At 39.2% G+C, this 24,312-nt stretch overlaps 2 protein-coding genes and 1 long non-coding RNA gene across 4 annotated transcripts in view; all 3 read right to left on the bottom strand.

Moving 5' to 3' along the window:
- Nucleotides 1-6,089: 6,089 nt before the first annotated feature.
- LOC118768570 lies at nucleotides 6,090-7,661 on the bottom strand. The gene is made up of 2 exons (XR_005004380.1): nucleotides 7,281-7,661; nucleotides 6,090-7,238 (listed from the first exon to the last, which is right to left on the bottom strand). It is a non-coding gene; the product is annotated as an uncharacterized LOC118768570 (long non-coding RNA).
- Nucleotides 7,662-7,816: 155 nt separating this feature from the next.
- Nucleotides 7,817-18,076, bottom strand: LOC115226308 (zinc finger protein 726-like). 2 transcript variants are annotated; one of them, XM_029797303.2, is made up of 2 exons: nucleotides 17,701-18,076; nucleotides 7,817-9,802 (listed from the first exon to the last, which is right to left on the bottom strand). In XM_029797303.2, exon 2 carries the CDS (start codon nucleotides 9,468-9,470, stop codon nucleotides 8,298-8,300), a length of 1,173 nt encoding a protein of 390 aa, XP_029653163.1. In that variant the 5' UTR covers nucleotides 9,471-9,802; nucleotides 17,701-18,076; the 3' UTR covers nucleotides 7,817-8,297. The 2 variants fall into 2 exon arrangements, with proteins under 2 accessions (XP_029653163.1, XP_029653162.1); XM_029797302.2 differs by lacking the exon at nucleotides 17,701-18,076 and adding an exon at nucleotides 13,983-14,737.
- Nucleotides 18,077-19,667: 1,591 nt separating this feature from the next.
- LOC115226312 (zinc finger protein 43-like) overlaps nucleotides 19,668-24,312 on the bottom strand; it is a 49,351-nt gene continuing 44,706 nt past the window's right edge. The window contains exon 5 of the mRNA XM_036515264.1: nucleotides 19,668-20,656. Coding sequence (XP_036371157.1) covers nucleotides 20,171-20,656 — 486 coding nt within the window. The 3' untranslated portion in view covers nucleotides 19,668-20,170. The remainder of the gene's footprint in view (nucleotides 20,657-24,312) is intronic.

Genomic DNA, 24,312 nt, shown 5'->3' with positions numbered 1-24,312 from the left:
CATCTGACCGCCTTTAATCGAGCATATCGACCCCAGGACTTATTCATTATAAGCCTAGTAATTATTCTATCGGTCTTTTTTGCCGAATCGCTAAGTTACTGGGTCATAAACACACCAGCATCGGTTGTCCTTCAATGCTAGGAGGATATATAGACACACACGCACACATATACGACGGTCTTCTTTCAGTTTCCGTCTACCAAATCTCCTCACAAGGCTTTGGTTGGCCCGAGGCTATAGTAGAAGACAGTTACCTAAAGTGCCATGCAGTGGGACTGAACCCAGAACCATGTGGTTGGTAAACAAGCTACTTACCACACATCCACTCCTGCGCCTACATATATATATATACGACGGGCTTCTTTCAGTTTCCATCTACCAAATCCACTCACAAGGCTTTGGTCGGCCCGAGGCTATAGTTGAAGACAGTTACCTAAGGTGCTATGCAGTGGGACTGAACCCGGAACCATGTGGTTGGTAAACAGCTACTTACCACACAGCCACTCCTGCGCCTACATATATGTATATACGACGGGCTTCTTTCAGTTTCCATCTACCAAATCCACTCACAAGGCTTTGGTCGGCCCGAGGCTATAGTTGAAGACACTTGCTCAAGGTGCCACGCAGTGGGACTGAATCCGGAACCATGTGGTTGGTGAGCAAGCTACTTACCACACAGCCACTCCTGCGCCTATATACGAATTGCAGTATTCGCTTATAAAATTGCTATGAAATTTCATATTTTATAACTTTCATTCTGTGAAATCTAAAATTAATCCAATTCAACAAATAAAAGAATGTGATCCGTTTCTCTCTATGTTTATTTTCTGAATTTCATCTCATATACAAAGTATGACGGTGCGCTTTCGAAGTTCTTGTCACATCCATTCTCATACTAACCTTCAAATTATTTAATGACCAGAATTTTGCGAATGTCCATATAAAATATCTAATTATTCAAAATTGGGATCTTTTCAGTTTGAATGACAGTTTTTTCTAGCGGTGTCGTATGAAATTGTCACCCATAATTATGACCCTAGAATCGATCTATTGCATTTCAATGTTTTAGGGGTAGTGGGAGGGTATCATTTTTTCTTCAGAAATGTAAATAAACCCAATCTGTTTCTTAAACGAGGGACATATTCATACAGCACAGAATATTTTTTTTTACCTCAATAGACGTCAGTGATTGGTTGAAATTGCAGAAAAAAAACAACAAATATCTTACAAACTATAGCATTTTCTCAATAAAGCCAAGAGGAAAAGATGTTTTATGTAACACATTCTACCAGTATACGAAGTTTAAAAGCGTTTAGTTACGTGGAAATTATTTAAAAAAACTGCCGGTCAAACCGAAAAGATCAATAGAGAACCACAAAAATAACTTGGTAACTGACGATGTGATCGTATCACACACACACACACATAGTTGAATGTGTGTGTGTGTCTATTCGTACGCACGTATATATATGCAGGTGTTGATCTGTATGTCTAGATACGCGCATATATATTTAGATGATAAACTTTGGCGAATTCTTACAGTTCCAGTGACGCCTCGGGATCTGTAGTCTTCGAATGAACTTTCTTCTTCCTGGAACTGAGAATTCTAATGTCAGAAGTTTGGTACTTAGACTGTATGTATATGCGCACGCATGTATGTTACTATCTATGTATACGTGAGTGGAAGGGCGTATGAATATATGTGTATATAACATATTTCTACTATATATATATATAAATATATTATATGCAGAAAAATACAAACTGGGACAAGAACGTAAAACATTTAGAAGACGATACAAAAAACACGGACGGGACATACGAAGCCCTCAATCTTCAGTCAAGAACCGGATCATCCTAGTAATTTCGGCTGATATATATATATATATGTGTGTGTGTGTGTGGAGGCGCAATGGCCTAGTGGTTAGGGCAGCGGACTCGCGGCTTCGATTCCCAGACCGGGCATTGTGAGTGCTTATTGAGCGAAAACACCTAGAAGCACCACGACGCTCTGGCAGGGGTGGTGGTGATCCCTGCTGTACTCTTTCGGCACAACTTTCTCTCACCCTTTCTTTTGTTGGCCTGCTCGCTTAGCCAGCGGGGTGGCATCATTTGATGGCTAAAGCAATGCAAAGCGCATTGTGACCAGCGATGTGTAGCAGCATCTGATAACCTGGTCGGGCAAGTGATCACGTGTTATACATATATATATGTATGTGAGTATATATTAGGTTGGTGCATAATAATTGCAGCTTCTTGATAAATATTTTTGGTCTTTCCTTGTGGGGCACAAATAAAGAAATACGTAGTGTATCATGTTAAGAAGAAACATTTTCTTTAATAATTTCTGCATTAATTCAAACGATAATTGTCCCGTGATATTGTCAGACCTTTCAGAATACTTATCTCTCACAGTATCATCATCATCGTTTAGGGTCAGCTTTCCATGCTAGCATGGGTTGGACGGTTCAACTGGAGTCTGGGAAGCCAGAAGGCTGCACCAGGCCCAGTCTGATCTGGCAATGTTTCTACGGCTGGATACCCTTCCTAACGTCAACCACTCTTCGAGTGTAGCGGGTGCTTTTTACGTGCCACCGGCACGGAGGCCAGGCGAGGCTGGCAACGGCCACGATTGGACGGAGCTTTTTACATGCCACCGGCACGGGGGCCAGGCGAGGCTATACGGAATATATATTACATCTTCTGAAGGAAAAACAAAACAAAAGCTTCTTAAATTCCAGAAGGAGAACGAATGAAGCCTCTAAAGGTACTTAGTGGTAGCCCCTATTCTTTTATTCCTTTTCAAAAGCTGTTTATATTTCTCTACACCTTTGCAAAATTATCTTTTTCACCTCTCAGAAGTCTACAGATTTATGTCAAGAAATAATAATTTTGGGTACATAAACACACATCATCTGCTTATTAACAAGAAAGAAAAAATAAACAAGAGAAAAACTATATGACATATAGAGACAACAACAACAGGCCATGTGTTTATACGTTTTATTAAGCTGGATTCAAGAAGCATCAGATGTGATGTGCAAGAGAGGCGACTGCGCTGGTATGGTCATGTGTTGTGAATGGATGAGGACAGCCGTGTGAAAAAGTGTCACACTCTAGCAGTTTAGGGAATCTGTGGAAGAGGTTGACCCAGAAAGACCTGGGATGAGGTGGTGGTGAGGCACTGATTACTGACCGAGACCCTTGAAGATATGCTGGGCTTGAGAAGACCTGATAAGCCAAGTGAGACCATAACCCATGCGGAAATGTTTTTATAAAGGTTAAGAAATGTATTATAAATTTGTCAGAGTTAAGAGAAATCCTAGAACTCGAAATGTCTGTCCAGAAGTAATGAATGGAAAGAGAAGTGAATTTAATGGGTATCTTCTACTCGCTTCAGTCGTTTGACTGCGGCCATGCTGGAGCACCGCCTTTAGTTGAGCAAATCGACCCTGGGACATATTCTTTGCAAGCCCAGTACTTAGCGGTTCGGCAAAAGAGACCGATAGACTAAGTGACGGGGACGTAAACACAGACATATATATATACGACAGGCTTCTTTCAGTTTCCGTGTACCAAATCCACTCACAAGGCATTGGTCGGCCCGGGGCTATAGCAGAAGACATTTGCCCAAGATGCCACGCAGTGGGACTGAGCCTGGAACCATGTGGCTGGTTAGCAAGCTACTTACCACACAGCCAGCACATGTCTTATGTGAAATGTTTACAGTAGCTTAACTCTTTAACTTGTGAGTGGCTGATAGCGATACAGCCGGGAGATAGGATTGTTTGTTGCGAGATAAGTGGGCTCCTGCCGGGCGAATAAGCAACCCCAGACTAAACAGTGGTAACATACTTAGGGAGATGCAGTAATGGGCGATCCTGTAAGCTCACAAGTCTCGGATCTTTTCCTTTCGAACGGCAGATGTCAACACAATTTCTTGTTAACTAAACACTTTCAAACTTCGTATACTGGTAGAATGTGCTTATAAAACATCATTTTCAGTTGGTTTTATCGAGAAAATTCTGTAGTTTCTAAGATATTTTGTCTGAAAATCCGAGCATTTCAGCAATTTTAACCAATCGATTACCTCCATTCAACTAAAATCATTTGCTGCATCTAAAACTGAGACATCCTGTCACCAACCCTAAACCTCCCTCCTAACCCTCACCCTAAATTTTTGTTTCGTAATTGTTAAATTAATTTAATTCCATTGCTTTAGTTTTTTTTACACACGCAACAATTAAATTAATTTAACAATTAAGAAAAAAACAATTAGGGTTAGTTACAGGATGTTCTCAGTTTTAGACACAGCAAATGATTTTAGCTCAAAAGAGAGCATAGGATTGGTTAAAATTCGAAAAATTAAACTACATTAAACAAACGAATTACAATTCTCTCAAGAAAGCCAAGAGAAAAAAATGTTTTATTTTGACACATTCTACCAGTATACGAAGTTCTAAAGTGTTTAGTTAACTAGAAATTGTCTGCCGTTCAAAAGGAAAAGATCCGAAGACTCTTAACTCAGCGATGTAGTTAGGACGAGGTAAGTAAAGGCCCACTTCAAAAAAGTCCAGTCTTCACGGGTTTGAGAAAGTTTGTGACCAGTGCGAATAAGACCAGAGAGCCCCTGCAGTATGGCTGGAGGCAATACAATCATTCATACAGCATCGTTCTCTGCGTGGGTTAACAAAGGGTCCGTTCAGACCTTAGGTAGCAAGGCCTGTCCATAATGTGTACTGCAGTCTCCATCCAATGCTGCGAAAACTGGCTATGGGCCTGCGACCTACCCTGGGAGGTGTGGGATGGATGTACGAAGTTTACGTACTTCGGAACCCCAAACAGGATCCAAAAGGGAGCAAATCCTGACAGCTGGTAACTGTGATGCCACGACCCCTATAGGTAAGAAGCAGGAACTAATGGAGGAGGCCAGATGCTACTTGTTAGATGTTGTCAGGGACTTCCTTGACAAAGCTCCGTGGTTCTGATTATGTAGATTTTGATGGAAGATGCAAACTCCACTACTCAGGTGTTGTACTAGGAATAAGTGCACTGGCAGGGGTGGGAACACTCACAGGTACACGGCTATCAAAATGTGTTATGGACCCTGACTGGCTTGTGCTGGCGGCACGTAAAATGCACCAACTGATCGTGGCTGCTGCCAACCTTCCCTGGCAAATAAAAAGCACCCACTACACTCATGGAGTGGTTGGCATTAGGAAGGGCATCCAGCCATAGAAACATCGCCAGATCAGACTGGGCCTAGTGCAGCCCTCTGGCTTCCCAGACCCCAGTTGAACTGTCCAACTCATGCTAGCACGGAAAACGGATGTTAAACGATGATGATGACCGGGTCCTATTGGAAGGGAGGATTTATCTCTTGAACTTTCGGCTGGAAGATAGGCCTTGCTACAAAATTATGCGTCAAACAGTGAGTCTTGAGCTAAGGGCCTTCCTTGATGAAGTTATAATGAGTTGAAATGGCCATGTTCAATGGTGGAGGTTGTCTGGTTTATATGGTGATAGCTGGTTTCAGTAAGGTTTGTGTAGATAGATAAAGGATGAGGAAACTAGGACTAAACTGCAACAAGGCGGCGAGATGCTTAGCAGTATTTCATCTGCCGTTACATTCTGAGTTCCAATTCCGCCAAGGTCGATTTTGCCTTTCATCCTTTCGGGGGTCGATTAAATAAGTACCAGTTACGCATTGGGGTCGGTGTAATCAACTTAATCCGTTTGTCTGTCCCGTTTTTAATGGCTTTGTGGGGTGACTGGGGAAATGTAAAGATGTGCACCACCACCCTTGGATGGTTTTGAATCACCATAGAAAGTGCAAGCCCTCTAACTGAAAAATTGTGGATTTGTATAAAGGACACACACGCAGACATTTTGCCGCTTATATATATATAGAGATATGTGAAAGAGAGAAATACTTATCAATTTTCAGTGTTACATACCTGTATTCACCTGTTAATGAGCTTTTTCTATTAGGTGCATTCTGTTATGTAAATGTATTCATTAAATGGTATAAGAGTACATAGTACTTTATTTTCAATGAAAATGTTTGAATGAGAAAGATTAAAATCTTGTACCGATTACACCTGTATTTTTATTAATTCAAATTAATGTACCTCATCTTGAAAAGTGGCAAAATTTTTGGCAGTTGACACCTGGGATAATTCTAGTAACAAATCAAATGGTTGAGATGTATTAAGAATTTCAATTTTAGTGTTTAACCATGTTATTGCTTTCACACCTGTTAATTAAATTAACCTGCCCATTAAAGTCAAATTTTAAGCAGCAAGATCAGCTGAAGTTTCATAACTATAATCCACTGTTATATTAGCACCCACAAACAAAATTTTAGATCTGTTTGTAAAAAAAAAAAAATTAACAAAATTACAGGTAAATATTTCGGAGACACCTGTGACACCTGAATAGTTGAAAATAACATGAACAAATAAGCATTACATTTGACAAATTAATCTGAACACTAAAAAATTTAGAGCTGAATAGCAAGGTAGACAATAGGCTTCCTACACATATATATATATATATAAATGATGGGCTTCTTTTAGTTTCCATCTTCAAAATCCACTTACAAGCTTCTCATCACACAGCCACACCTATTGGGTTTAACAGTTTCATAACAAGATTCAAGCAAAAGGGATTAATAATCCGGAAGAAAGTGCTTTTATAAAGGAAAACTACCCAACAGGTTAGAGTTGGGAGGCTGTTATCACACACTGCTCTACCTCCTCTCCTGTGTGAATACATTTACAGTTACAGAGTGTCCCTTTTTCTTTCTTTGGCCTTGAAGGAGCTTTGACAATTACAGCAATTCCCTGATGAGTAGCTTGGTTAATGTAATGGAGAAAACCCAGAACACTATCACCAATTTAGGAGGAGCTCAAAATGCTTATTGTTCTTATGAATTGTCACATTGATAGTCACACATCTATATGAATAGATACACATTTAGTTAACACCAGAAGTACCGAGCGGTCATTTATCACCAATTCTGCTTATTACATTTTAATTTCTACAACTGTTTTAAATGTGCTATCATGAACATCATATCAAGTATATGTGCATAGATATATATTTTTATGGAGAAAGCCCACAACACTACCATTTTAGGAGGAGCTCATGTTTTTAAAAAGCATATCCCACAGGTAAGTTATCTTACAAACTATAGAGGTGGGAAGTTGTTACCACACACAGTTCTTTCTCCATTCCTGTGTGAATACAGTTGTAGAAAGTGTCCCTTATTTATTTACTGTTTTGTCATAGAAGGAGCTTTGACAATTACAGCAATTCCCTGATGAGTAGCTTGGTTAATGCCATGGAGAAAGCCCAGAACACTATCACCAATTTAGGAGGAGCTCAAAATGCTTATTGTTCTTATGAATTGTCACATTGATAGTCATACATCTATATGAATAGATACACATTTAGTGAACACCAGAAGTACCGAGCGGTCATTATTCACCAATTCTGCTTATTACTTTTTAATTTCTACAACTGTATTGAATGTGCAATTGAAAGCATCATTTCATTTTTTTTTTCCTAGTTTCAGCTCAAAGCTGCAGCCATGCTGATGCACCGCCGTTTAAAAATCCGACCAGTCCATCAGATGTAGTTACACATCGCTGGTCACAATGCATCCGCATTGTTTTAGCCTTCGAATGATGCCACCCCGCTGGCTAAGCGAGCAGGCCAACAGAAGAAAGAGTGGTAAAAGAATACAGCAGGATCACCACACCCTGTCGGAGCCTCATGGAGCTTTTAGGTGTTTTCGCTCAATAAACACTCACAACACTCGGTCTGGGAATCAAAACCACGAGTCTGCTGCCCATACCACCGGGCCATTGCGCCTCCACATATATATAGGTATATATTTTTTGCATGTAAATGAATGCTAAAAGAATGCATTTTCAAATCCTTTATTCACTGCATTTGTTTATATTTAAAAAAATTCTATTAAATAAGATTTTCAATGACAGTCAAAAATGATCACTATGGTTCTTGTAAGTAATAAGAAATCTTGGTACTTCTAGTGTTAACCCTTCAGCATTTAAACTTGCCGTATCTGGCTTAAACATTCTACCAATTTTAGTTCAAACAAGTTAGACACAGCCTCTCATACCTACCCTACAATCATCAAAACTTGAAAGCTGTGGGTGAATGCATGACAAATTGAAAATTATGTGAATAAATAACCCTCACATTCGACAGAATAATCTGCATGGTAAAGGGCTCAGTCACCCCTTACAGATTATGATTTAGCGCAAATATCAGTGGGATTGCTTCTTCCCCTGATGAACACGTTTGTGAGAAGTTAAGTTGCCACGTTGAGTGAATGATTTACCACAGATATCACAAGAATATGGCTTCTCTCCAGTATGAATACGTTTGTGTGTAGTCAAAGAACTAGTTCTGGAGAACAATTTGCCACAGATATCACAGCGATAGGGCTTCTCTCCTGTATGAATACGTTTGTGTCCAGTTAAGACACCCTTTTGAGAGAATGATTTGTCACAAAAGTCACAGTGATATGGTGTTTCTCCTGAATGAATGCGTTTGTGATTAATCACGCTATTTTTGAATGAGAAAGATTTGTTACAAATGTCACAGCAATATGGTTTCTCTCCTGTATGAACACGTACGTGGGTAGTTAAAGCACTCCTCTGAGAGAATGATTTACTACAGACATCACAGTGAAAAGGCTTCTCTCCTGTATGAACACGTTTGTGAGATTTTAAAATACTTTGGACAGAGAATGACATACCACAGATATCACAGTGATATGGCCTCTCTCCTGTATGAATACGTTTGTGTGTATTCAAGTTACCTTTTTCGAAGAATGATTTATCACAGATGCCACAGCGAAATCGTTTTTCCTTTGTATGAACACATATGTGAGAATACGAAGCCCTTCGACCAGAGAATGGTATACCACAGACATCACAGGGATATGGCTTCTCTCCTGTATGAATATATTTGTGTGTGGTCAAGCTACTTTCCCGAAAGAATGATTTACCACAGATGTCACAGCGAAATGGCTTCTCCCCCGTATGGAAACGCTTGTGAGAAACTAAGATGCCACTGCGAGAGAATGATTTACCACAGACATCACAGTGAAAAGGCTTCTCCCCTGTATGAATACGTTTGTGAATAGTCAAGTTATAATTTCGAGAGAATGATTTACCACAGATGTCACAATGATAAGGCTTCTCTCCTCTATGATTACGTTTGTGTACAGTCAAGGTATAATTTCGACGGAATGAGTTACCACAAATGTCACAGTGATGGGGCTTCTCTCCTCTATGAATACGTTTGTGCGCATTCAAGCTGCTCTTTTGAGAGAAATACTTTTTACACACATCACACTTATGCGACAATTTTTGTGTCCCTTTTTCTTTATCTTCAGGAAAAATCAGTTCCTTTATTTTCTCACTCTTTTCCATTATTTTTATTCTACTTCTTGCTTCAGTAGTCTTTTGTTTCCAAATATTTCAACTGCTGTATTGCTGTCCAGTGTTATCCTTGTCACCAAACTCTTTGGTAAATTTTTTCCCAGTATAATTTGCAAACAGGCTCATCTTGTAGACACTCCAGCCAGTGATGTCCAGAAGATTTGCTAATAACACAATTCAGAGTAAATATATCAGAGGAATTCCACCACAGATTTATAGAAACAATCTTATATATCTGTTCAGTAAAATATTTTCATTCTGGTCTTTAAAAGATGATAAATAATGAGAATGTATCTTTGGTTATGCCAATGTCATCTGATATTCTGAAATAATAAAGAAACAACAGTGTGATATAGCGGCTACTTAAAAAAATACAGATTCATCATTTCTATAAAGATAAACTCTAGATAGAAACATTTAACTGAACAAAAGAACTTTTTAATTTATTAAAATTCACATCAGAAAATCTTGTTTGAAACCAACATATTCCTGAACTCTGACTACACATTCACATTTGATTATACATATGTATAGGGAGAGTTTATGAAAAAAACAAAAGACGAAGACAGGTGGTGTACAAAACAAACAGATGTATTAGTATAACACTCAGGTTTTAGTAAAGAAAGACTTAGTGATGCATATATGGCTACAGGACATCACCTACTGTGTAAACAACATGAAATACGAAGACAAACAAGTTAAATATGCAAACAAGAGAAATAAAAATGGAAAATGAGGGCAATACAGAGAACAACCCTCCATCAGTTGCTGCCTGTCCATCTACTCCTCAGTAACCCTTTCGTTACCATATTTCTTTTGAGATGCTCTGTGTTTCTTTCAATTACTTTAAATATAACAAAGAATTTAGTAAAATAACTTAGTTATCATTCAACTAGTGTCAGGAACATAAATTGTGACTAAGGTTTGGTGGATAACTTTTATTCAGAACTTATGAAAACATGACATTTATACTCAGATCCAGAGCCGGTTTCAGCCGGGTTGGTAACGAAAGGGTTAACCCTTTGTAGACAGTTGCTCTCATAAATTCCAAAATAAAATTTTGGATTTATAGAGAGTCAAAGTTGGGAACAAAACTAGGACAGTGGAGGCATACAAGGAAACCAAACGAAATACAACCATACGCGCAAGTCGTTGTAGGTTCGAATACTCATGACTAGCTAGCGCGAGTGCGCGCACCAGGACCGCTGTTCGCTAGTAGTACCAAAGGATGTGCTAAAGTAGTTTGGTTTGTTGTGGTGATGTGGGGTGGGGGTGAGAAGCTCTCTTGTTAAGTGTGGGTGGGACACACAGCACTTCTAGAACTCAGTTTCACTGATGTGGGTGGGTCTTCTCAGTTTGATTATAATCATGGAGGACATCATCACAAACGAAACCATCCTCATGAGGGTGGGGCAGGGCATTATGTCTTTGCACATGGAATACTTAAAATGCCATTTGTACACTTACTGTACCCTCGAACCGGCTGTGGACGATGTCCTTTAACCCAGAGTCTCTATATTTATCTTACATAATAGACGTAGGAGTGGCTGTGTGGTGATGTAACTTGCTTACCAACCACATGGTACCGGGTTCAGTCCCACTGCGAATCGGGGACGTGCGATACAAGTATATATCGGGTACTTGTCTATTGTCGTGGTCCCGGTTTCGCACACGCGAATTCGCGCGCGCGCGCCAGACGTAGGTACTCGATACTCGAGATCCTACGAGGTGACCTGCGCATGCGCAGTGCAGAATTCGCGCATGCGCGTTAACCCCCCCCTAAAAGAAAAGGTGTTGGATTTCACTAAAAATATGTGTGTGTGTGTATATATATATAACATTTTCAATTTTACACAAAAAAATTACATAGTCGCTTTCCTCGCGGATTTACAGATAAATGAATTAATTACTATTTTACAGAATAAAATTAATGAATTAATTATATAAATTAAATAATTCTTGAAAATTAATTAATATTAATAATATTTTTTGAACAAAGTAAATGATTTATAAAACTTGGTTAATAATTTTTTTTACACAAACGCGAACGTATATAATTTGTGAAACTTTTTTTTTTTTTACAGACGTATATAATTTGGTAAACTTAATGAATTAATTTCTTCTCATCATCATCATCGTTTAACGTCCGTTCTCCATGCCAGCATGGGTTGGACGGTTCGACCGGGGATCTGGGAAGCCAGAAGGCTGCACCAGACTCCAGTCTTATCTGGCAATGTTTCTACAGCTGGATGCCCTTCCTAACGCCAACCACTCCGAGAGTGTAGTGGGTGCTTTTTACATGCCACCCGCACAGGTGCCAGGCGAGGCTGGCAACGGCCACGGTCGGATTGGTGCCAGTCGAGGCGGCTCTGGCATCGGCCACGATTCGGATAGTGCTTTTTACGTACCACCAGTCCAGGGGTCCTGGCATTTGCCGGGTGTCACACTTGCCCCAACATGTCTTCGCAAGCAAAGGGGGTTGGCATGGGTGCCTGTCGTGGGATGAGGTTCGATATCAACTTCGCTTGCCTCAACAGGTCTTTGTGTATAAATGTATAAATTTTTCGCACTAAATTCTTTCCGAAAAATTCCGAAGGGCATCCAGCTGTAGAAACATTGCCAGATAAGACTGGAGTCTGGTGCAGCCTTCTGGCTTCCGAGATCCCCGGTCGAACCGTCCAACCCATGCTGGCATGGAGAACGGACGTTAAACGATGATGATGATGAGAAGAAATTAATTCATTAAGTTTACCAAATTATATACGTCTGTAAAAAAAAAAAAAGGTTCACAAATTATATACGTTCGCGTTTGTGTAAAAAGAATTATTAACCAAGTTTTATAAATTATTTACTTTGTTCAAAAAATATTATTAATATTAATTAATTTAAGAATTATTTAATTTATATAATTAATTCATTAATTTTATTCTGTAAAATAGTAATTAATTCATTTATCTGTAAATCCGCGAGGAAAGCGACTATGTAATTTTTTTGTGTAAAATTGAAAATGTTATATATACACACACACACATATTTTTAGTGAAATCCAACACCTTTTCTTTTTTTGGGGGGGGGGTTAACGCGCATGCTCGAATTCTGCACTGCGCAAGTCACCTCGTAGGATCTCGAGTACCTACGTCTGGCGCGCGCGCGCGAATTCGCGTGTGCGAAACCGGGACCACGACAATAGACAAGTATGTATACAAGTAAATATATCGTATGTATACAAGTAAATACGTATATATCGATACAAGTATATATCATATATATCGTGCATGCGCCAGCCAGCTCGTAGGATCGACTGGCTACGTCTGGCTAGCGCGGACGCGCGTCTGCGTGTGTGCGCAAACCGGGACCACTCTGCGATACAAGTACCCTTCGGTACTAAGCTTTATAAATATAGATTTGACACAGGTATAAGAGTTAGAACTTGAGGGTACTACTGGCGTATACAGGTCCCGTTGCGCGGCGACGCACGTAGTCGATACTACGACTAGGGCGTATGCAAATGAGCTCATTTGCGCATGCGCAAATCAGAACTGTATCGAACAAATTAAATAAAACGCAAGTAAATGATTCTTGAAAATTAATTGCCATTAAGGCAATCTTTCGTCTCTAGTAGACCTTTCCGTCGATTTCCGTAAATCTTTTTTCTTTTTTTTTTTTTACATATTTTTTGAACAAAGTAAATAATTTTTTGGTAATCGAAAGATTGCCAATTTTTTAAACTTAATTATTATTTTTTTTGGCACTGTCGTGCTTTTAGCTGTCAGAAGTGAAAGTCGTCAACTTCGTGTATTTACGTCAGGTTTGTACCTTCGTTAATTTACGCACCACCAATGACCACCACCACCACCCCCACCGCGATCACATACACCAATCATACACACGTGTGTGTGTGTGTGTATATGTGGCTATATGTCTAACTAATGTCTGTGTGTCTGTATAAATAGTTATATGCTTATATTATCCATTATAGTAATATTTGTCTGTTGAAATCCGTTTTAAGGCGGTCAATAGTTTAATTAAAGATGTGTCTATACATGTATATATATACATATGTATATATACATGTGTATACATATATATATATACATGTGTAATGTATACACATGTATAAATATATATACATGTATAGACACATCTTTAATTAAACTATTGACCGCCTTAAGACAAATATTACTATAATGGATAATATAAGCATATAACTACTTATACAGACACACAGACATTAGTCAGACATATAGCCATATATATATACACATACACACGTATGATTGTTGTATGTGATCGCGATGGTGGTGGTCATTTGGGCAGATTTGGTGTGATTTCTTTTTTAAAAACAATAATGAATAATGCAAGAATACATTTATTTATAAAGTTTAAACAGAACATGGAATGAAATGCATTTATTTATAAACTTTAAACTGAACTTCACACAGATGTATATATATCTTTTTTTACACAAATTAAACAAAGTAAATAAAAAAATTAATATCTCACATTTGTTCATCACGCTTCTTCGAATGTGTACCATTCGGAAAGGTGTTTGAGAATATTCTCAAAACACTCTTTCCCACACTTCCCATATCGGTTCTTCCAAAGGAATTCGTCCAGATACAGCTCCATCATGTTGGAGTGTGCCCCCATCATCGTCTTAAAGCGCCTTTTCGCATTCTTCCAGTAACACGCCACAGAATTCGTGTGTACGTGTGTCACTGGATCAACGAAATTCTTGGAATGGTTGACTGTGAAATGGATGTATTTGGGTGTCACATCCATTTCAGCAATCCCATTGTAAGCACCCCAACTATCCGAATAAACCGTAGTGCCTGGTCTTATAAATTTCTCGATGACGGGTAGCAGACTTTCGGAGGAATGGTCAGGTACGACGGCTAGAAAACCATTCTTGTCTTCTCTATCCCATCCTCCGAAAACAAACCTCCCTTGTGGCATCCCACCTCTGTTATATTTCCATTCACCAATTTCAACGATGTGCCCGACTCCACCAATTTGGTATGGGTTCTTGTGAAGGTGGTTGCTCGTAATATCGCGGATATAGTAATACCACTGGATCACGGTGCTTTTGGACAAACCGGTCAGTGCTGTTGCTGCTGGAATCGCTATGTTGAGACTCCATGAAAATGTTAATGTGAGGAAATCACGTAGCTTTAGCCTGGACTTTTCAAGGTAGGAATTCTTCCGGATGGACACCTTCACACCTTTGTGCGTCGGGCAGCGGATATCTCTCATCGTTGTACTTTATCAGCGTCATCTCTTTCTGGCATTGTACACATGGGATGAACACTATTGAGCACTTTCTTCTCCTTCAGAAACGAATACGTCGTTTCAAAGTCTCTAAGAAGAGGCAGGAATTCAGACAACATCTTCACACGAGTAATAATCTGTGCTACTAAAAAGTGCGGGAGAATAAAATTTACAAGACCACGTGGTAAGAATTTAGTTAGCTCTGATTGGTTAGCTTGTAGTGACGTCATTCTTCAGGGTGCGCGTGCGGGGCTGCAACCTTCTGGAAAGGCCTAAGGAAGTTCCCTCATGCACATGCGCTAAAAACTGGGTAAAAAAAAAAATTTCTATAGCGTTCCTTATTAGCATCGGTCACTTGAGACACGGCTTTTGAAGGGAGAGGACGTGTCTTAAACGTGTGATGAGCCTATTCTCCTGTCCCAGTATTGGCGGTGAGCTGGCAGAATCGTTAGCACGCCGGGTGAATTGCGTAGTCGTATTTCGTCTGCCGTAACGTTCCGAGTTCAAATTCCGCTGAGGTCGACTTTGCCTTTCATCCTTTCGGGGGGTCGATAAATTAAGTACCAGTTACGCACTGGGGTCGATATAATCGACTTAATCCCTTTGTCTGTCCTTGTTTGTCCCTTCGTGTTAGGGCCCCTTGTGGTAATAAAGAAATAGGTATTTCGTATGTCGTTACGTTGTGAGTCAAATTCCGCCGCAGGGTCGACTTGGCCTTTCATCCTTTCAGGGTCGATGTAATCGCTTAATCCCTTTGTCTGTCCTTGTTTGTCCCTTCGTGTTTTAGCCCCTTGTGGGTAATAAGAGGTATTTCGTATGTCGTTACGTTGTGAGTTCAAATTCCGCCGAGGTCGACTTGGCCTTTCATCCTTTCAGGTCAATGTAATCGACTAATCCCTTTGTCTGTCCTTGTTTGTCCTTCTGTGTTTAGCCCCTTGTGGGTAATAAAAAAATAGGTATTCGTATGTCGTTACGTTGCGAGTTCAAATTCCGCCGAGGTCGACTTGGCCTTTCATCCTTTCAGGGTCGATGTAATCGACTTAATCCCTTTGTCTGTCCTTGTTTGTCCCTTCTGTGTTTAGCCCCTTGTGGGTAATAAAGAAATAGGTATTTCGTACGTCGTTACGTTGTGAGTTCAAATTCCGCCGAGGTCGACTTTGCCTTTCATCCCTCCAGGGTCAATAAATTAAGTACCAGTTACGCACTGGGGTCGGTATAATCGAATTAATACCTATGTCTGTCCTTGTTTGTCCCCTCTGTGTTTAGCCCCTTGTGGGTAGTAAAGAAATGTATTCTCCTGTCCCAGACGCTTGGGATTTGACCTGCTCTGTTGCTCCTGAATTTGTTGTGAGGTTTATCTTACAAGTGTTAAACTTCAGCATTGCTGCACCGACACCAAGAGGTTACTAATTTACCAACGTGCCTTCTTTTTGTAAATAAGAAAATAAAGAGTCATATATTTTTCAAGGTTGCTTTCTTGTTCCTGGCTGGTAGTTTCTGGAAACAAAAATGGAAATTGTGTTGCACCCGAACAGTGTAAAGACACAACCAGTTCCTTTACAGGCTTTTAGGAGCAAATTCTTACAACTCCCTTTATTTACAACTAGCGGTATCGCCCGGCGTTGCTCGAATTTCTAAGGGAAATAACTATATAAGCATTCTTAGAGAGTTATAGCAAAAAAAAATGGGAAAAAATGATGGTAAATTTTTTTTGAATCGTTGACTCATCGTAGACATTTTTAGAGAGTTACTTCCCTTATATAATAGCGAAAAAATGCATTAAAATGGAAAAAAATGATGGTAAATTTTTTTAAAAATCGTTGACTCATCGTAGACATTTTTAGAGAGTTACCTCCCTTATATAATAGCGAAAAAATGCATTTAAAATGGGAAAAAATGATGGTAAATTTTTTTAAAATCGTAGACTCATCGTAGACGCGCGCTAATACCCAGACGGGCTCGATATGAATCATGACTATAAGATACCCGGTTTTGGTTACACTGCACCGCAAAATGTGGGAGTAGTTAGGAATCTAAATCGTAGGAGACACACACAACTTCACTTTTATATATAAAGATTCCCTATTATTGTCCCTTTCATTTTAGTAGCAGATTAGTACTAGTGAAAATGTGCAGTTCGTAAAATATATAAAAAATACACTTTTTTTTTTTTAATGTATCCGGTACTTATACCGAAAGATCGCCGAATACCCAAATAATTTTTTAAACAGAGTAAATAACACATAAAAGCACAGCACAAAGTAAAGCTCGACTAGTCATGACTAGCTAGCGCGGGTCCGCGAGTGCGCGCCCTGGGACCACTGTTCATAAGTCGTAATAATAATTAAGAAAAAAAAAAAAACAGGACACAAACATATACAGAAGAAGCACTCACACACACACACGGGGTCACAGAAACGGCCGAATTCAATGCTTACTTTATTCCGAGTCAAAACGAAAGATCGCCAAAGTTTATTGGCCGGAAGTGAGGTTTCCCCCACCCTGGTGTAGAAGGTAGACTCCACAGCTAGAAATAGCAGCCAAATGTCGAACAGATCAAAGGACACATGAGACACAAAGTATTAAAAGATTAAATATTTTCAAAGGAAAAAGTGTGATTTAAGGGAGATTTGGCTGTTGTTTCTAGCACGTCCTAAGACAACCCTCCTCGTTTCACTTTCCCATCTTTTGAAGTTTTTCTCTTCATAAACACATTTATGATTTTTTTTCAACCCTATTCTTCGCCCCTGGTTGCTTCTGTTTACGATTTAAGATATCGGTGAGTCTGAGGCCGTTTCTGGCATTTATCCACAGTGAAAACACAAGAAACGTGGGAAAATGATGGAAAGTGTAGAATGTAGCCTCCATAGCTAGAAATAGCAGCCAAACGTCGCACAAATCAAAGGACATCTGAGACAGGAAGTATTTAGAAATTAAATAGTTTAATACTTACGGGAATGTCTTTATAAAGGATGGTGTTGTTGTTAGAAGTGCGTCAGGTGGTTGAGAAATGTATTATAAATGTGTTTGGGAGTGAATTGAGAGAAATTCCGGGGCCCGACACGCTTGTCAAGACGTAATGAATGGAAGTGGAAATAGGTTTAGTGCGCATGCGTATGAAATATTGGTTTCACGTTGGCCGTATTTCGTCAGGGGTTACGTTTTGAGTTCAAATTCGGCGGGGTGTTTAATTATTTGCATCTATGTGCGCGTCTGCGTGTAAGATGGTATATATATGTGCATGTCAGGTGGCGAGCTGGCAGAATCGTTAGCACGCCGGGGGAAATGCTTAGCGGTATTTCGCTGCCGTTACGTTCTGAGTTCAAATTCCGTCGAGGTCGACTTTGCCTTTCATCCTTTCGGGATCGATAAATTAAGTACCAGTTACGCACTGGAGTCGATGTAATCGACTTAATACCCATGTCTGTCCTTGTTTGTCCCCTCTGTGTTTAGCCCCTTGTGGGTAATAAAGAAATAGGTATTTCATCTGCCGTTACGTTCTGAGTTCAAATTCCGCCGAGGTCGACTTTGACTTTCATCCTTTCGGGGTCGATAAATTAAGTACCAGTTACGCACTGGAGTCGATGTAATCGACTTAATACCCGTGTCTGTCCTTGTTTGTCCCCTCTGTGTTTAGCCCCTTGTGGGTAATAAAGAAATAGGTATTTCATCTGCCGTTACGTTCTGAGTTCAAATTCCGCCGAGGTCGACTTTGACTTTCATCCTTTCGGGGTCGATAAATTAAGTACCAGTTACGCACTGGAGTCGATGTAATCGACTTAATACCCATGTCTGTCCTTGTTTGTCCCCTCTGTGTTTAGCCCCTTGTGGGTAATAAAGAAATAGGTATTTCATCTGCCGTTACGTTCTGAGTTCAAATTCCGCCGAGGTCGACTTTGCCTTTCATCCTTTCGGCGTCGATTAAATAAGTACCAGTTACGCACTGGAGTCGATGTAATCGACTTAATACCCATGTCTGTCCTTGTTTGTCCCCTCTGTGTTTAGCCCCTTGTGGGTAATAAAGAAATAGGTATTTCATCTGCCGTTACGTTCTGAGTTCAAATTCCGTCGAGGTCGACTTTGCCTTTCATCCTTTTGGGGCCGATAAATTAAGTACCAGTTACACACTGGGGTCGATGTAATCAACTTAATCCGTTTGTCCTCTCTGTCTTTAGCCCCTTGTGGGTAGTAAAGAAATAGGTACTAGCAACGGCCACGCTCAAATGGTGTTTTTACGTGTCACCTACATAGGTGTCAGTCCAGCGGCCCTGGCAACGCCCTCGCTCGAATGTTCTTTTCACGGACCACCGGCACAAGTGCCAGGGAGGCGCCGCTGGTGATATTGTTAATTAATTTAGAGGGAGGTCGTTTATAGCAGTTGTTGATTCAAATATACTCTTACTCTTTTACTTGTTTCAGTCATTTGACTGCGGCCATGCTGGAGCACCGCCTTTAGTCGAGCAAATCAACCCCAGGACGTATTCTTTGTAAGCCTAGGACTTATTCTATCGATCCGCTAAGTTACGGGAACGTAAACACACTACCATCGGTTGTCAAGCGATGTTGAGGAGACAAACACAGACACACAAACATATATATAGGTACTACTAGCGAACAGTGGTCCCGGTGCGTGCACACGCGCTAGCTAGTCGTAAGTAGTCGATCCTACAACGACTTTTTAACCATAACCCCAACCTTAGTTTGTTTCTAAAAATAATTCATTAGTTTAAAAAATTATTTAGGATCAACTACTTAGGACTAGCGAGCGTGGATGCGTGCATCGGGACCACTGTTCGCTAGTAGGACCTATCTATATATACATATATACGACGGGCTTCTTTCAGTTTCCGTCTACCAAATCCACTCACAAGGCTGTGGTATGCCTGAGGCTATAGTAGAAGACAGTTGCACAAAGTGCCACGCAGTTGGAATGAACCCGGAACCATGTGGTTGGTAAGCAAGCTACTTACCACACAGCCACTCCTGCGCCTACAAACAATTTCTTCTTCTTTTAATGTTATTTCCTGTTTACTCAATTTGAAAACTCTTTGTATTGTCTTTTGTCTCTTGTGTCTGTGTGTGCGCGCCTAAGTTCATATATGAGTAGTGTCCCTTTAATGTCACGCAAAAATTGATAAAAATTTGAGAATTAAAATTAAATATCTTTTTTCTAATTGATAGAATTTTACTAAACCTTTATCAATACATCCCTTTAACATAGCACATAGCCAGACTCAGCCTCTTGCACCTACCATACGATGCCATTCTGAAAATACACAACCACATCATCAAAACTTGAAAACTGTAAGCTAATGGATGGCAAATTGAAAATAATGTGAATAAATAACCCTCACATTCGACAGAATAACCTGCATGGTAAAGGGTTTCAGTAACCCCTTAGAGATTATGATTTAGCACAAATATCAGTGGGATTGCTTCTTCCCCTGATGAACACGTTTGTGAGAAGTTAAGTTGCCATGTTGAGTAAATGACCTTCCACAGATATCACAAGGATATAGCTTCTCTCCTGTATGGATATGTTTATGGGTCATTAGGTTACTACTGGTAGAGAAAGATTTATTACAGACATCACAAGAATATGGTGTCTCTCCTGTATGAATACGTTTATGTTTAGCTACGTTGCCACTTTGAGAGAATAATTTACCACAGATTTCACAGTGAAATGGTGTCTCTCCTGTATGAATACGTTTGTGTAAAGTCAAATTATTTTTTTGAGAGAATGATTTACCACAGATATCACAAGAATATGGTGTTTCTCCTGTATGAATACGCTTATGGGTAATTAGGTTACTACTGTTAGAGAAAGATTTGTTACAGACATCACAGGGATGTGGCTTCTCTCCTGTATGGAAACGTTTATGAGAAGCTAAGTTGCCACTTTGAGAGAAGGATTTACCACAGATTTCACAGTGATATGGTGACTCTCCTGTATGAATACGTTTGTGATTAGTTAGGTTAATACAGACAGAGAAAGATTTTGCCACAGATGTTGCAACTGATATGGTGTCTCTCCTGTATGAATACGTTTGTGTAAAGACAAGTTATATTTTCGATAGAATGATTTACCACAGATATCACATTGAAATGGCGTCTCCCCGGTATGATACATTTGTGCCTATTCAAGTTACCTTTTCGAGAGAAGGATTTTTTTACAACATCACAGTCATGTGACAATTTTCTCTCCCTTTTTGTGTTATCTTCTGGAAATATGTTCCTTCACTTTCTCAACTCTTTTCCATTATTTTTCCTTCAACTTCACAAATATACCTTCTTTTATTATTCTTTTTGCTTCTAGTCTTTTGTTTACAAATATTTCAACTGTTGTATTTCTGCCACTGTTACCTTGTCACAAAACAACTAAATTTATCCACGTTCAATCTGCAAACAGACTCATCTTGTAGACACTCCAGCCAGTGATGTCCAGAAGGTTTGCTAATAACACATTTCAGAGTAAATATATCAGAGGATTCCACCACAGATTTATAGAAACAATCTTATATATCTCTTCTGTACAATATTTTCATTTTGGTCTTTAAAGATGATAAATAATGAGAATGTATCTTCAGTTATGCCAATGTCATCTGATATTCTGAAATAATAAAGAAACAACAGTGTAAGATATAGAGGCTACTTAAAAAATACAGATTCAACATTTCCATAGAGATAAACTCTAGAAATAAACATTTAACTGAACAACAGAACTTTTTAATTTATTAATATTTACATCACAAAATCCTGTTTGAAGCTAACATATTTCTAAACTCCAGCTCCACATTCGTAAATACACACACACACACACTTTTTTACTGGTTTCAGTTGTTTTGACTGCGGTCATGCTGGAGCACCAACTTTAAAGGCTTCAGTCACTAGAATCAATGCTAGGACTTATTTTTTGAGCTTAGCACTTATTCAATCAGCCACTTTTGCCAAACCACAGGTATGGGGACATAACACACCAACACTGCTTGTCAAGTGTTGAAGGGGTGGGAGGACAACATACCCACACACACATATACATTGGGCTTCCTTCAGTTTCCATCTCCCAAATCCATTCACAAGGCTTTGGTCAGCCAGAAGCTATTGTAGAAAATACTTGTGATTGAGCTAGAGCCATATCTGTGTTTGCGTGTGTATATAATTTATTTAAAGGTCACAGTATACTATTAAAGCGCTACTAACAGCTCCATATGCTTTAGAAACCTGAAACATATTCTTCAGGCATAAACCATGTATCATAACAAACTAAAGAAATTGAATAAGAGAAGAAACGGGAAAATGTGGAGGGAGCATACAGAAAATGCAGGCAGTAAACAATGGAAATTGAAAAACAGAAACCAAAATGTAAAAAGGTAAAAGAGCTATCCTCCTTAAACGATAAGGATGGAAAATGTCAAGTGAGTCAGGAATAGGCAGAATTTTCCAATTCTTCAAAATATATTTATACATATGCTTGCGATCACTGAAAATTTCTCACCTGGAGTTCAATAGAGGGGTACAGATCGTAGAGCTTAACAGAATCTGTGCCCTTTAAGGCGGCGAGCTGGCAGAAACGTTAGCACGCCAGGCAAAATGCTTAGCGGTACTTTGTCTGCCACTACGTTCTGAGTTCAAATTCCGCCAAGGTCAACTTTGCCTTTCATCCTTTTGGGGGTCGATAAATTAAGTACCAGTTATGCACTGGGGTCGATGTAATCAACTTAATCCCTTTGTCCTTGTTTGTGTCCCCACTATGTTTAGCTCCTTGTGGGCAATAAAGAAATAAGAATCGGTGCCCTTTCAGCTGAACAATGTCTACAATTATGCAATCCCTTCACATAAGGTAGGGATTTCTCAATTACTTTCCATTTAATCACATGCAATGTTTCGTTATCTTTCAGGGTCCATATGAAGTTCGTCAACTTTATTTTTGTCCCTATGTGATTGGAAGAGCGATTTTTAAATTCTCCTCCACGTAATCCAACAGAGGCCTTCTTATTAGTTGTATTATTATTTAGGGTTGCAGTAACGTCTGTCTTATATACGATAGATTTAGTCATACATCTTTGGTCAAGTGGACAGGATACTGGGTTGCAACTGGATTCAGGCTTCTTGGTATTGAGCACTGGTACTGATACTCTTCATATTGGGGGCAGATATGACAATTTCGTAGACCCCCTATTTTCTCTATCTGTAGAAAAAACGGCCGTTGAAGAGAATATCTTACAAACATGTTACAAACTCTAGAATTTTCTCAATGAAGCCAAGAGGAAAAGATGTTTTATGTAACACATTCTACCAGTATACGAAGTTTAAAAGTTTTAGTTACCTAGAAATTATGTTAAAAACTGCCGTTCAAACAAAAGATCCCCAATCTGTTTCTTAAACGGGGGACATATTCATACGGCACAGAATATTTTTTTACCTCAATAGACGTGAGTGATTGGTTAAAATTGCCGAAATGCAAGAAATTAAAGACGAAATATCTTACAAACTACAGAATTTCTCAATGAAGCCAAGAGGAAAAGATGTTTTATGTAACACATTCTACCAGTATACGAAGTTTAAAACTTTTTAGTTACCTAGAAATTATGTTAAAAACTGCCGTTCAAACAAAAGATCCCCAATCTGTTTCTTAAACGGGGGACATATTCATACGGCACAGAATATTTTTTTACCTCAATAGACGTGAGTGATTGGTTAAAATGCCGAAATGCAAGAAATTAAAGACGAAATATCTTACAAACTACAGAATTTTCTCAATGAAGCCAAGAGGAAAGATGTTTTATGTAACACATTCTACCAGTATACGAAGTTTAAAAGTTTTTAGTTACCTAGAAATTATGTTAAAAACTGCCGTTCAAACAAAAGATCCCCAATCTGTTTCTTAAACGGGGACATATTCATACGGCACAGAATATTTTTTTACCTCAATAGACGTGAGTGATTGGTTAAATTGTCGAAATGCAAGAAATTAAAGACGAAATATCTTACAAACTACAGAATTTTCTCAATGAAGCCAACAAGAAAAGATGTTTTATGTAACACATTCTACCAGTATACGAAGTTTAAAACTTTTTAGTTACCTAGAAATTATGTTAAAACTGCCGTTCAAACAGAAAAGATCCATAAACTTTGCCTTTCACCTTTTCTGCTAGGGTTCAATAAAATAAATACCAGTTGACTACTCGGGTCCATGAAATCGACTGACACTTGACCCTCCCCGAAATTTCTGGTTTTCTACCAAAATCTTTAAAAAACAAAAGAAAAAAGAAGAAAAACAGTATTTCATACGCATGCGCACTAAGCGTATTTCCGCCTCCATTCATTCATTTTAACAAACTTGATTTCAGTCGGAATTTCTCTCAATTCACTCCCAAACACATTTATAATACATTTCTCAACCACCTGGCGCACTTCTAACAACAACACCATCCTTTTTAAGACCATTTCCGTAAGTATTAAACTATTTAATTTCTAAATACTTCCTGTCTCAGATGTCCTTTGATTCGTGCGACCTTTGGCTGCTATTTCTAGCTATGGAGGCTACCTTCTACACTTTCCATCA

This window comes from Octopus sinensis, linkage group LG30 (genome assembly GCF_006345805.1).
Source record: "Octopus sinensis linkage group LG30, ASM634580v1, whole genome shotgun sequence".
Taxonomy (NCBI): Eukaryota; Metazoa; Mollusca; class Cephalopoda; order Octopoda; family Octopodidae; genus Octopus; species Octopus sinensis.
This window is presented reverse-complemented; position numbering and strand designations above follow the sequence as displayed.